General features: G+C 41.9%; 1 protein-coding gene across 1 annotated transcript in view; it reads left to right on the top strand.

The window, feature by feature from the left end:
• kcnma1a (potassium large conductance calcium-activated channel, subfamily M, alpha member 1a) overlaps positions 1–11,984 on the top strand; it is a 146,322-nt gene extending 134,338 nt beyond the window's left edge. The window contains exons 25-29 of the mRNA XM_008278792.1: positions 1,863–1,993; positions 4,385–4,579; positions 5,056–5,174; positions 6,562–6,786; positions 11,890–11,984. Coding sequence (XP_008277014.1) covers positions 1,863–1,993; positions 4,385–4,579; positions 5,056–5,174; positions 6,562–6,786; positions 11,890–11,911 — 692 coding nt within the window. The 3' untranslated portion in view covers positions 11,912–11,984. The remainder of the gene's footprint in view (positions 1–1,862; positions 1,994–4,384; positions 4,580–5,055; positions 5,175–6,561; positions 6,787–11,889) is intronic.
• Positions 11,985–13,864: the final 1,880 nt, after the last annotated feature.

Raw genomic sequence — 13,864 nt, 5'->3', positions numbered from 1 at the left:
TCGCTGCTCCCATGGCTTCACTTTGAACACATTTTTATTCTTCGTTCTGGTTGAAATTGACTGTCTTGTTTTGGCCCTTTTTTTTTTAATGATTTTTTTTTCTACTCTTTTTGGGGTTTTTTTTTTTTCTCTCCTCCAGTTGCGTTTGCAGAGCATCGCTCGGCCTTTGATCATGCTCAGTCTGTCCTTGTGGCTGTTTTCATAGCAACACCCCCTCGGCCCCCTCACCAAAACCCTCCTCCTGCAAACACACTCACATGCTCAGCCACCCCAACCTCCCCTTCTTTTTTTTTTTTTTTTTCCCTATCACGCTTCTACTGTGACAGAGGGGGTTAAAGAAACACACAGATGCTCAGTCTGTCCTTGTGGCTGTTTTCATAGCAACACCCCCTCGGCCCCCTCACCAAAACCCTCCTCCTGCAAACACACTCACATGCTCAGCCACCCCAACCTCCCCTTTTTTTTTTTTTTTTTTTCCCCACTCACCCCCGTTCACTCCTTTGGCCCGGGCCTGTTTGCATCAGCCCCCCTTGTCTCTTTGACTGACATTTCTGTTCCACAGCTCACAGGAAGCCAAGGAAAAAATCAGATTTCAAAAACAAAAAGAAAAACTCAAGATCAATCCATCTTTTAAGCCGTTTATTTATTTAAAATTTATTTGCCAGCTTCTTTTGCTTTTTTCCTCTTCTCCATAGCATAGCATATCTCTGAAGCACGTATCACACGAGTCAAACAAAAACTTGTAAGACGCTCGTTTTTCAAGCGACATTGGTTTATCGGCCCTCAGCTGCCCACTGCTGCTAGAGATGCAATTTAGGGCAAAAGATACGCACAACAGGGTGGTGTTTTGTACTCTACCCACTTATGAATGAGATCCCTTTTCTTTCAGTATTGGGTTGCTTTTTATTCACACTGTGCCGTTTAATTCCTTTGGCAGACCTGATTCATTATTATTATTAATCGTGATTATAAGAAGTGTGTTGTTACCTGGCTTAAATTTGACTTTCAGGGCACAGGTAAATATGTGAGATTAAAGGTGATGATGTGACAAACACATCCATCATAGAAAGCTCTACAAAAAAAGAAAAAAAAAGCATAGCATGACTTTTGAAGTGCATGGTTTTCTCATGTGAGACAGTAGCCATTGTTGAAGTCTCGATGTTCACTGGATGCAAAAAGAAATACTGTTTATTCTTTGAAAAGAAAGGTCTGGTCACTGCATTTTAATTTGTCTGTTCGTGTGTGTGGAGCTAAAAGAAAAGAAAAAAAAGATGCAGTGACGACCGAGGTGCTAAAATTGGGGACTTCTGCAATGGTTATCACTGTGTGTGCATAAGATGCTCTAAATATTCCTGAAGTTGTGTTTTGTCTAAATGTATGAAATGCACCCTGCATGTTATATACAGTACATATAAGATTAAATATTTTTTACTCATAGTCAAAAACGCTTTTTTTCACATTCCAAACAATTATACAATACATGGATTTATTATTTATTTTATTTTTTAGCCCGACTGCTAATTCAGACAGCTATTTAGAACCTATGAAAACATGTCAATTGTTTGGAGAAGAAATAAAGTTCTTGTGGTTAAGAATAAGTGCACTTTGCGGTGTAAAAGCAAAAATATAATGTGCATCTTAAGTTACATTATATTACGAGTTCCAACCCTCCATCAATACCTATATACCTGAGACTTTACCGTGATGTAGCCAAATCTTTTCAAATGCAACTCAACATAAACAAAAAACAACAACAACAAATCCTTACTCCTAAACTCTCAGGTGTGTTGGTGTTTATGTGTGAGCGTGTGGACTTCACAGTGCCCTCCTCTAACTCAGCGGTGCTTCCCCCCTTCTCTCAGTGAACGACTCGAACGTTCAGTTCCTGGACCAAGATGATGATGACGACCCAGACACAGAGCTGTACCTCACTCAGCCCTTCGCCTGCGGCACGGCCTTCGCTGTCAGTGTACTCGACTCCCTGATGAGTGCGGTGAGTTCTCAAGCAGACTGTAAACTCGCTGTGTTGGAGAGGGTTTCTTCTTCTTACATCTTTATATCCCTCCTCCCCCCAAAGAAGTCATGTAATTTACTAAACATTCTAATTTTTATTTCCTGATTTATCTATATTTGGGTTGTGATAATAGAGCAATATTTTAGAATTTCAAACGGTGAACCAGGAGGGAGAAGTCTCACACAAAGTACAGGTGGATGCTGTGTCCACTGTGTAATAATTGCATGTTGTTGCACTGGTGGAAACTGCAGGGAGAGGGGGAAGAGGTGAGCAACTTCTGAAGGGATTCAGACTCAAAAGATGAACCTGGGAGAACATTAGAAGTTGATAACCTGAAAGTGCAGCAGTTGTTTCTATTTTTATTTCCTTCATTTGTGGTCACGACTAAATATTTAAGTGTATTTATATTTTTAAAAAAAAGCTGCATTCAGATGTATCAGCAGTTGCTCTTAAAGCCGAGATGACATCATGAACGTTACAGACTTGGTGTAAATAAAAAAAATTCTTTGGGTGAAGTGTAACGATAAGTTTCAGTAGATGTACTGTTTTGGCATTTCGAGCAGACAGAAGTTGGTAAATGAAATGGTACAGTACATTGATCACGTATGCCTGCCAACTCCGCTGACATCAAAAGGGAAATTGTTGGCATCACTCCTCAACCCAAGTGTTATGAATTTAACTTTCAAGAGCCCGATTAGATCTTTTAACAAAATAAGTGTGGAAGGTTAGCGTAATGGCGATGACTCAAGCTGGGCTCCAACAGGGCCAAAGAAATACTCTTTCATCTTTTGACAATGTCATCACTGCACTGGAGATGAGATAAAGGAGGAGATGGGAAAAAATTATCTTCTACAACTAATTCTTCCTCTCTCCCCACCCCACCCACAACCTCCGCTCGCCATCCCTCTCGTGACCGACTGTGTTATTTTCCCCCTTTGCTGCCGTGATGGCTTAATTCCAGCAGTCCTCTCGGTGAATGAGGGGTTAGAGGGGCATGCAGAGCCGAGCTGATCGGGGAGTAGAGCAGGCGTCAGCTGTAGTCTGGCGCTGGTCAGAGGTGAAGCCAGCTAATGGACACTGCTCATCCATCATGAGGCTCTGCAGGCCTGTCAGGGGCCCAGTGAGAGGCGCTGCCACTCTGGCCCGGCTGCCGAGTGACATCGGCTGTCTTCACGCGTGGCAAAAGCAGGTCCTGATCGGCTTGAAGGACAAGAGAAGCTGACACCCACAGAGCGCAGTCAAATCGTTGTTTCAGAGGGGAAAATGGACGTTGCACAGCATAAAATGAAATAGTGTGCTCAGAGAAAAGAGGAGGGCTTTGTTGGAACACTTCTACCTTACATAATGTGATGATCCTACTGGGTACAGTCCTATCAAAACACCATTAACCAGGCCGTCCTTTAATTTGCAATAAAATATAATATATTTGAACTTAACCCTCCTGTTATCTTTGGCATCGGTTTGACCCCATTCAATGTTAAAATAAGTAATTGACATCATTTTTTCAGTTTTATTTAAAGGGCTATTTACACAAGTTGGGGAATAATTTTCATTATGATATTTTCTGGAGGTTAAATTGCTGGGGTCAGATTGAACCCATGGATGAAGGATGTCAGTAAATTTGACGGTAATAGGAGGGTTAAATCTACTGGAAACTAGTCATAAAGATGGTTTATTCTCTGTTTTTGTTTTTGTTTTTAAAAGATATTCAGGGGCGCCCCTATAAACTGGGGCTATAGTTCCACAATGTAGCGGTCGTGGGTTCGACTCCCGCTCACAACCGTTTGCTGCAGGTCCTCCCCATTCTTCTCCACCCTTTCCTGTCTATCTCTACTGCTCTAAATAAAGGCAAAAAAGCCGAAATATATATATTTAAAAAAAAAAAAGATATTCATCTCTGAGATTCCTTCCTCCCCACATAAACAGTTGATGTGAATTTAATTTAATTCTTGGTGCTTTTAGCTTTGAACAATGACATATGTTCATATTACTTTTAGAAAGCCGTCTCCCTTTTTTGGATGTAAAGTGAAAAGTGTAAATGTTGAGATCTCACTGTTGAATTTTCAAGTGAAATTTGTCGATGTGGAAACCCCAAAGTTGGATAACCTGAGTAAATAAAATCTAAAATATCCGCATGGTGAGATAACACTTGAGAAAAAGTGCCTTAAGTAGTTTGATGAACCAACATTTTACAGCTGCTGAAAACAAATAAAAATGACAGTAATCAGGCAGAAAGCAAAGTCCACAGGTCGTCTCCTCTCTATGTGAAGAAACAGTGCTGATATAACAAGTTGTGCTTTCATCTGCCACCTCCCTCCTTGTGACTCTAACGGCGCCTGCTTACACAGATCCCTTCTCTCCTCTCCCCAGACATACTTCAATGATAATATCCTCACGCTGATTCGGACGCTGGTCACAGGGGGAGCCACACCAGAGCTGGAGGCGCTGCTGGCCGAGGAGAACGCTCTCAGAGGAGGCTACAGCACACCGCAGACACTGGCCAACAGAGACAGGTGTCGCGTCGCCCAGCTAGCCCTCTACGACGGGCCATTTGCTGACTTGGGGGTAAGTGGATGTTTAAGTAGAGATGACACGTTTTGGCACTACCCAGCAGCACACATCTGGCCGCCTCTGCTCCTCGCGGTCCTTAATCCGATGTGAAGAACAGTGATCACGCAAAGCAGGCCTTAGTGGGTGGCGAGGGAGGCGGAGAGAACAATAAACACCATCAAGGAAAACACCAAGTTTAATTGTTTCCAATCTTGTTTTTATTGGGTTTTTTTTGTTATTGTTGTACAAAACCTCCGATTCAGAAGTCATTTTGTTGTTTCTCAAATGACTTACGGCATCATTATGAAACATTGCTCAGTTACAATCTGCATTACCAACAGTTGGTATTTACTCACAAGCAAAAACACAACATTACAGAACACTTGTATTTTCACTGCAGCTTTCCAGAGAATTACCTTTACTGCCGCTAAGCGAGATCGCCGGGATGATCTAACACATGCTGATGGTGTCTTTGTTGTATTGTTCATCAGGACGGCGGCTGCTACGGGGATTTGTTCTGTAAAGCATTGAAGACGTACAACATGCTGTGTTTCGGAATCTACAGATTAAGAGATGCTCATCTCAGTACACCAAGCCAGTGCACAAAACGGTACAGTAGCAGCTTTTTCCCCCAGTGTCAAAATAAGTGTTTTCATATAATAAAATGAGTCATAGATGGACTTTGTTACCCATGATGTGGAAACTTTGGTGTTGGAGTTCGGTGAGAAACAAGTGCAAATAAACGGCCAGGTTTTCTACAATGACTTAAATGGGTTGAATAAAATAAAAAAATATATAATAATATAAATGTTTGCTAATATATTGTAACATAAAATGTACAGTAGTGCCAATCAAAGAGGTAGAGAACGTCCATATTGTCTTATAGTGTTCTTTGGAATCAAATTGCTATTTATTTTTTGAGGAACTTAGACACATTTATTTTTAATTTACATTCATAATGATGGAACGAATGGCATTGTGCAGTTTGTAGGTATAAGGTTTCTTTTTTTTTTCTCAGACAATGAGTATTTTTAAGTAGGAGCTGTTTTTACCTCGACATGTTTCGACTGTCACTTCAGTCTTCCTCAGAAACGTCACTGACGTCTGTGGTGACGTGTATTTATCAGCTGGTGGTTTCCTGGAGGCGTGACCCGCCTGGCAATCTGTCAGATTTGCTCGACGGGTCACGCCTCCTGCCGTCCGGTGGTCACGCCTCCAGGAAACCGCCAGCTGATAAATACACGTCACCACAGACGTCAGTGTCTCGAAACATGTCAGGGTAAAAATACTACTTAAAAATACTCATTGTCTGATAGAGAAGAAACTGTATACCTGTAATCAGAGTAGACAAAATTAACCTAATTCTGGTCTTTGTATGTGAGTGATGTATTTATGCACTGTGAGCTGCAGTTATGTGTCCAAGAAACATTTCCTTCAGGACAATAAAGTTGCTCCTATCTTATCGTACTTTATTTGGCATCAATATAGTCGTCTAATAGAGTCATTTGTGAGTTAAAGCTAAAGTGATGGACTTTAACAGACATGTAAATGACCATCTGCTACATTAAAGCCCTCAATAAACCTTTCAGAGAATCTTTCTGTATTTCGCAGTATACCATAGTTTTAAATCTGGTTTCTGTGGTAGCCTTACTGCACCAGAAAGTACTGATTTGCCAGAGCCGACTAGGGCAGCATTCATAGCTACAGAAATGAAGTAGGCTGCATATCGGGTTGTGACAACAGCAACTACAGCAAAACCCCTAGTTTTAAAAAGTTGTAATTCCTCTCACTGCCGCAAGGGGAAAGATAAAAGTTCCGCACTGCAGGTTTAAATCTTAACCGATGCAGTTTCCTACACCTTCCTCAAGTTGTAGTTTGTTTGCTACCTATACTGCCCTCTTCAAGTGTTCTAGTGCAGTAGATGTCAATTGCCTTTGTCGTCAAACCTTTTCTTTCTTCTATGTATGAGAGTTTAATCCTTTTGTTTTCTGCCCCAGATATGTGATCACGAACCCCCCATACGAGTTTGAGCTGGTGCCCACAGACCTGATCTTCTGCCTCATGCAGTTCGACCACAACGCTGGCCAGTCCCGGACAAGCTTATCCCACTCTTCCCACTCCTCCCATTCCTCCAGCAAAAAGAGCTCCTCCGTGCACTCCATCCCCCCCTCCAACCGGCAGAACCGCAGCAGCAAGACCCGGGAGGCCCGCGACAAACAGAAGTAAGCGCGCACACACGTCCTGTAGCGTTTGAGTTTGCATGTTTTTTTTAAGTGTGTTATATCTGACCCGTACTTTCTAGGTGTGTGTGTTTGTGTGCAGACTGTGACGACACATGCACCGATGATTTACCGTGCACTGTGCGTTTGTGGTTTGTTGCTCTGCGTCCATGCCCAGTGTTGGTGTGTTTCTTTCATAATCATCTGCATGTGGTCTTCACTCTCACGTCACGGCAATCATAACATGACATTAGCGATTCGGTGAACTCACTTTGTGAAAAGCTGGATTCATTTATTAAACTCAAAAGGCTGCTGCCGCGACTCTTTCCTTACGAGTTTTAAGCTTTTTGGCAGTGTAAACACTAAAAACCCACTTGTTTGGATGACACAGCCATTGTGGTTGGAAAACAAAGTTACAGTAAACGCCTCAACCACGACACACATTCAGTATGTTGTTTGGTCTACCTGTCGTACGTCTTAATATTTAGCCGTTTTGTGTCTAACTCGTAGTATTTGTGGAGTAAGTTGTTTTGTTGGATATTTGTGCACATGATCAGTACGCCTGGATCATGGATGTAATGTATTGTGATTAACCTACTGTAGCTGATATATAAATCTAATCCAAATTTGGCTTGACATTAGTGATACGCTGATACTCATCCCTCATTAGCAGTGTTGATATTTTGTTATTCATGGTGCATCTGTACTGCTTTATTGCATGTCCATGTTGAGCAGGTTTCCTGTTCTGTTTATTACACAGTTATAAGCTTATTTTTCAAATTTGGTGAAATCTTTTGACCTAGATGTTGAGTATATTCCTTATTTTATAACCCCAAATTTTTGGATTTATTTGGGAGAATGAATTAATTATTTTTGAAACTGTAGTCTAAAAGCATGCAGATTTGTTACAATCGTACTCAAGAATTACTGAACAGTAGATTATAAGCCCTCAATACATCTTAAAATTAAGATGTATTATGTAGCATATAGTTAGAATATGTAAGCATTAGGTAGACTGGTAGTCTTTTGTCAGTTGTGTATTGACTGTAAATACTACTCACTTACAGTAGATTACTTACCTCTCTTTCTGAAGTGCAACAAGGATGAATAGAATGGGCCAAGGTATGCAAGTTAACGATTCTGCATGACTTAGCAACCTTTTACCTGGGGTTCTGATCATAACTATGTCCTCTGCGGATATTGTTATGACGAGGGGAGTTTGTTTTATTTATTACGTTCTTCAGATGTTAAGTAAACCATGCCTCAGTTTAAGTTTTGCTTTCATCTGGAAAGCAAAATGTCTGCTGCTGCTCCTGCCTCCTCCCTGCCATGATCAGGACCATCTCCACATTGCATGAGGTTGAGACGAACCCCTCCTCCCTTTCTTTTTGTGCCTTTTTTACCTCAGTTATTTACTTGATGATATGAGTTTTCTTTTTCTCCTCCAGACAAATCCTTTTTCCACATTGTTTCTTTCCATTATTTATCATGCCTTTTTTTTTTTTATGATTTATTTGAACTTGAGATGGTTTGCATTGTGTGAGAGGTCTGTGTGTTTGCGCATCTTCCCTCCTATCGAATGCTATCAGATGACTGTAGCAGACTTTTAGATATTTGTGCTCCAATTGAGTACAGTAGGTTTTTTTTTTTTATTACACCGGCATCAGCATAAAGTGCGGAGTAATGACATGTTTTCCGACTGTACGAGCCTAACACCGTAGCTCACATGTAGGTCAGACTGATTCAAATCCCCCCTGATGCAGCCAAATTGCTTACTTCTTCACAGAACTTTAAGAAAGTGTGTCCAGCCCTGTGCCATCGGTCACACCAAGAAAGTGGGAGGCGTGACCAATTTAAAGTTTAAATTGAAGGGGGATATGAGTCTGTAAGTTTCCTCCTTGTAACCCTGTGCACCTGATATGGTGGTTTGAGGCGACATCACTAAGTTCACCGTATCAGCAACAGACTCTGGAGAGAGATGGCAGACATCTTGCTTCACCTCAGGCACAATTCTACACATCAAATGTCTGTGCTGTAACACACAGCCCTGCAGCCTTAAGCTTGCTGACACACACACACACACACACACAAGCGAGCCCACACAAATGAATCTCCGCACATGTAAGCCTGCATGTACACCAAACGCATTCACACACGCACGCGCACGCACACGAGGTTTGCTCCACATAGCAAAGTTAAAATTTGATATTACAACTTCACCCAAAAGGAAGTGACATCTTGAATGGCATTGCAGATGCCTGTGAAGTGCTGGGAGAGAGTTTACAAACTTCTGACAGCTGGCATACACCCTTCCCTTTCCTCAGAAACAGTGCTCTCATAGCCTACTTAATCATGAAGAGAGTCTCTCCAAAATGACACATCCCGACTCTTTCAAATCTCCTCCCCACTCTCACGCTGACAGTGATTACGTGAGAGCTTACTATGAAATGTGACGATTCAGGATTTACTTTGTAAATTATTAGTTTAAGAACCTAACAGTCTTGGTAAATAACCATGCAGATAGTTTTAGGTTTTTCTTGAGAAGTCTTCCATTTCTGTGATTTCTGTGGCAACCCAAATGCAATTGAAGGGAATTTTATTTGTGGTGCTCACAGCACTGAGCGTAGACGTTTAGAAGACGTGTCTGTGTTTGTTTACCACAAACTGCAAAAGTACCAACTGTGCAGACGCTGTAGTTTGCTCGCAGCTAACACACTGGCCACTGTGTGTAGTGTAAGCCTGTGTGACAGCTTAGTCTTGTGGCATATCCATTGTTATAGTATTTGTAAAGAAACAAACCAACAAACAAAACTAAAAGAAGAATACATGTATGACACTAGTCATCTACAGTGCTGTCCCATTCCAGTATCTTGATTGAGTCTTGCTGGCAATGAAGTCTTTTGACTTATATTATGTGCCTTCTGAATGAAAGTGTACCATTAAGAGTGCAAGTACAAATGAGCGGCTGAACCTTCCATTCACAGATAAGCTGTTCTGTGGGTTAAGGTACAAGGTGCAATCAAAAAAGTTTTGAGTCTGTGTCTATAAAAACCATAGGCACTTGACCTAAATTTGGTCGCCTTCCACTTTAGAGTTGTCCCCTTGTGTAGCGACACACTGCTCCCAGTGCTCCTGCGATGCTTTCTGAAAGTTCTGTTTTGCAAGATGTTCCAAAAGAGTGACCCTTAAACTTAAATTTCACTATGAGAAGAAAAGGAAGTGGTTAATGGGGGGTAACAATTGTGTGTAGTCAAATAGCATTTTCAGTGCACTGTTAGCAAGTGCATCATGTCAGAGCACCAGTCGCCATGGCACCACAGTCCAGGTCAAATGTTCTCCTTCAGACACCCCAGGACATAATAGTTGACAGTTTGGCCTCGGAGGACCAATTCACTTTGCACAACTACGTTAATGTTGAAGAAAACAATGACCGTGCTTTTGGTGTGCTCCTGACCTGATGTGTCTTCTTCATTCTTGGAGACTGCGAGCTCTCCCACTGCAAAGACTGCTGCAAGGTCTCCTGGTTGTAGCTGTAGACCCAGCTGTTGACACTAGTGATGACCCTCAACATGAAGGTTGCCTCATCCTGGGCCTATTGACTGAGATCTTTGCAGACTTCACAGTGCAGCTTCGGCAGGTCCATCTTGAAATAGTAAAGTGGTGACAAAAACAAGGGCAGCACAGGTCCCCGTATTAATCCCCTTAAGGGTACGTTGATCCTGACCTACAACAGCTACTGCTTGCATCTGTTGCATGCACACAATTGTGCTGCGTCCCGTTCACGTGCAACAGGAACAGAATCGTTCACTCAAATGTCTTGATTGCACCTCGTACACCATGAAGAAGACACACTCCTATAGGCAAGACCATGTATTCGTTTAAGAGGGTCTTGCAAGAGTTTTGGCTGAACAAGATAGAAACATTTGTACATATAAATTGGAAAATGAGAATAATTTAGCCCAATGAAACCTCAAGTACAAACTATTAAAACATAAGGTTGTAAATTCCTCCTTTCGTTATGTGCTAGCAGACCTAATCAATCAGGTTTCTTTATCAAGTAAATTAGCGTATTTACTCATTCTGTCTTTAGTTGAGGTGATTGTGTTTCCTGTTTTCCCCACTCTGCTGTTCAGATGATGCACTTGAAACACTCATGCACCTGATTCGTTGTGTTTGAACCCCAAATATTACCAAGCAAGGATTCCTGCATCCCCACTGGTAGCTACAATCTTTGTCCGCTCAGCTGCTGGACTGTATTTTCAGTTGTATCATGACTGATTTGTAGCAGAGCAGTTTGTGCAACGGAGTACAATGTATTATTAAGCATCTCTGGATTTCTAAATCCCATGGTATACTTTAATACCGACTACACCTAATATCAAAACTGTAATTTTCCTCCAGTCTCTCTTCTTTGACTCGGTATATTCATGAATTAGAGATACACAACCTTGGAATAAGCATGAATTTTTTGCTCAAGTTCAAATCATTTTCAACATTCCCCTCACATCGCACCGCCCCGGGCAAATTGGCGACTGTAAGTGTATAGCTGCATCTTTGCATTGACTTTGCATGCAGTCCTGCCACATCTTCAGTCCTGATGGTCAACAGAACACACTCAATAGCCTTTAGACTATATTTTGGTAGAAAGAAGTCCCATTAAAAGCTTGAGACAGTTTCTTTAGATGTGATTTCAAAATGCTGTGTGCACCACAGACTAAATTCCATGCTTGCATATGTTGCGGTGGCAGCAGAAATCTTCTCAGAGACAGATGTCTGAAAACATATCAATAAAACCACAACTATCTGTCTAGTGAGGCTACAAGAGAAACTACAAAAACAAACAACATAATTCTGATACGTCCACATACTTGCAAAGTTGTATTGGAAATGGACAATGCCACCATGTCAACTTCAAATTGGCTCAGTGCATAAGAACCCAAACTTCACCGGGACCTTACGGTTTGATGCTAATCACGAAGAATGCCATGCAAATCTTAATATCACTTAAACTGAGGCAGTATGGTTGTAAATGACCAAATGTTGCATACCTTTTCAGACTAACTCCTTTTTTTCCCCCCTCCTCCTCTCTCGCCTTGTCCTCTTCAGAAAAGAAATGGTTTACAGATGAACCAGAAAATGCCTACCCACGGAACATTCAGATCAAGCCCATGAGCACTCACATGGCCAACCAAGTCAACCAATACAAATCCACTAGTAGTCTGATTCCACCAATCAGAGAAGTTGAAGATGAATGCTGAACACCAGGTTTCCTTGCTGACTCACTAGACATCTATACGCTCTTTCAAAAGAGACGGGAAGAGATCACCAGTGGAGAAGTGACGATGATGATATCGACAGGGATGCAGAAGACTGACACATTTCTCTTCACTCATTCTTCTAATCGAGGGTTGGACAGGAACCCAGACTGGAAGGGACCTCCTATGTGTATACCTTTAATGTTACTTCCATGCTCTTGGACATTGTTTTATTTATTAATGTATCCATAGAGATGTACATAATGACAATCAATAAGGATTGTACAGCCCCTTTCCCCCCTAGCACTTTTTGGAATTATTTTAAGAGTTGACAAAAAAAAAAAAGGAAAAAAAAAAAAAAAAAGAGTACTTCCTGGAGTTCTTTGCTGTAGTGCAGCTGTTCATGTGACCAGACTCCATGGCTAAGGTGACTGGTTATTGGAGGATGAGGGTTGCAGCGATAAACTGATCATATCATCTCCCAAAGATTCACCCAGAAGTGTCACATCAAACCAGCTGGGTTCATCGGCGTCATATCTCCTGTCTGCTTCTGTTCTATTTGCACTAAAACTGAATGAGTTTCTTTTGACAGAACAACTGGAAACATCAGAACCCCCGCCCCAATAAAATGTCTCTGAGGAGATGGAAGGAAGGAAGGAAGGAGGGAAGAAATGAAGGAAGGAAGGAAGGGCTGCTTGGCTTCGGAGGCATACTAATCTTGTTCTTGGTTTGTTGTACATCATTGCTTCAGGTTTGCTGTTTCACCTTGACTCGTTTTGAGTGAGAGCATTCCAGGCCTGCAGAAGAAAAATCATCTTGCAAAACAATAATCTAAGAACTCAGAGAATGGTGCAGTGTTGGTGTATGCTGGCTGAACGAAAACCCTGTACCTACATGTATTCTGCTGATACGTCAGAAAACAAAAGGCTGTGACTCCGTTTCAAGCTCGCATGATATGTGCCTGAGCCTCCCCGCCCTTCATAACAGATACAGTGTGGTTAATTTGCCCGAATACATGAGAAGGATGGAAAACCAACCCGCCCCGTCCTTCATGCATTCAGGGGTGTTTCTGTACACGCTCTGTGTATTTGTGTGTGTGTGCGCGCATCGCAGCCACTTGTCCTTCTGGTGTTGCGCTTATCAGTGCCGTCACCCACCCCTCCATTGGTTTGTATGTGATGGTGCACCTTTGAAGGAACAGCATGTGGGATTTTAGCTCGGAAAAAAAAAAAAAGAGAAAAAAAAAATGAAGTCATGGTAGAAACAAACACTAGGAGTGTCTACAGGATTTGGATCTACTAACAAAGACATTAAGTTGCATTCAACATCCCCAACTATGATTGAGCGGACCTAACATAAGCAGCAGCAGCGTGCCCACCCTAAACGCATTGCCGTGTTATCTGCGGCAGAATTGGGATCACAAAGAAGGGTGGATTACTGTTTTTGTTTTTTTTAATGTTTTGTCTGTTACATAAAATTCATGTCTGAGGAAAGAAATGCCACATATTGCATTACAGTGGGCATCAATGGGTCCTCCTTTGATCAGAGCAACTGCCTGGCACAGGGTTGGCACAGAGGCAGTAAAGAGCTTGGATGTTCTCTGTTGCCAATCCAGATGTCACATGCCTCAAAACTCTCAGGAGTTAAGCTGCTGTGTTCGGTCCGCTAACATGGGGAAACGCTAAAGCATAGTTGGCGGGAATGCAACGATGCCATAGACTGCTCATAATGACATTAGAGGAACTTGTGTTCTTCACGCTAGCCCGTGTGTGAGCCTATTTTGCACATGTCGAGGCACTCGTAGATCCAAATCCAGGTGTGACAAG

Source organism: Stegastes partitus, unplaced genomic scaffold, assembly GCF_000690725.1.
Source record: "Stegastes partitus isolate 25-593 unplaced genomic scaffold, Stegastes_partitus-1.0.2 Scaffold133, whole genome shotgun sequence".
Classification (NCBI taxonomy): domain Eukaryota; kingdom Metazoa; phylum Chordata; class Actinopteri; family Pomacentridae; genus Stegastes; species Stegastes partitus.
The sequence above is the reverse complement of the archived record's forward strand: the minus strand, read 5'-3'. Positions and strand labels throughout refer to the sequence as shown.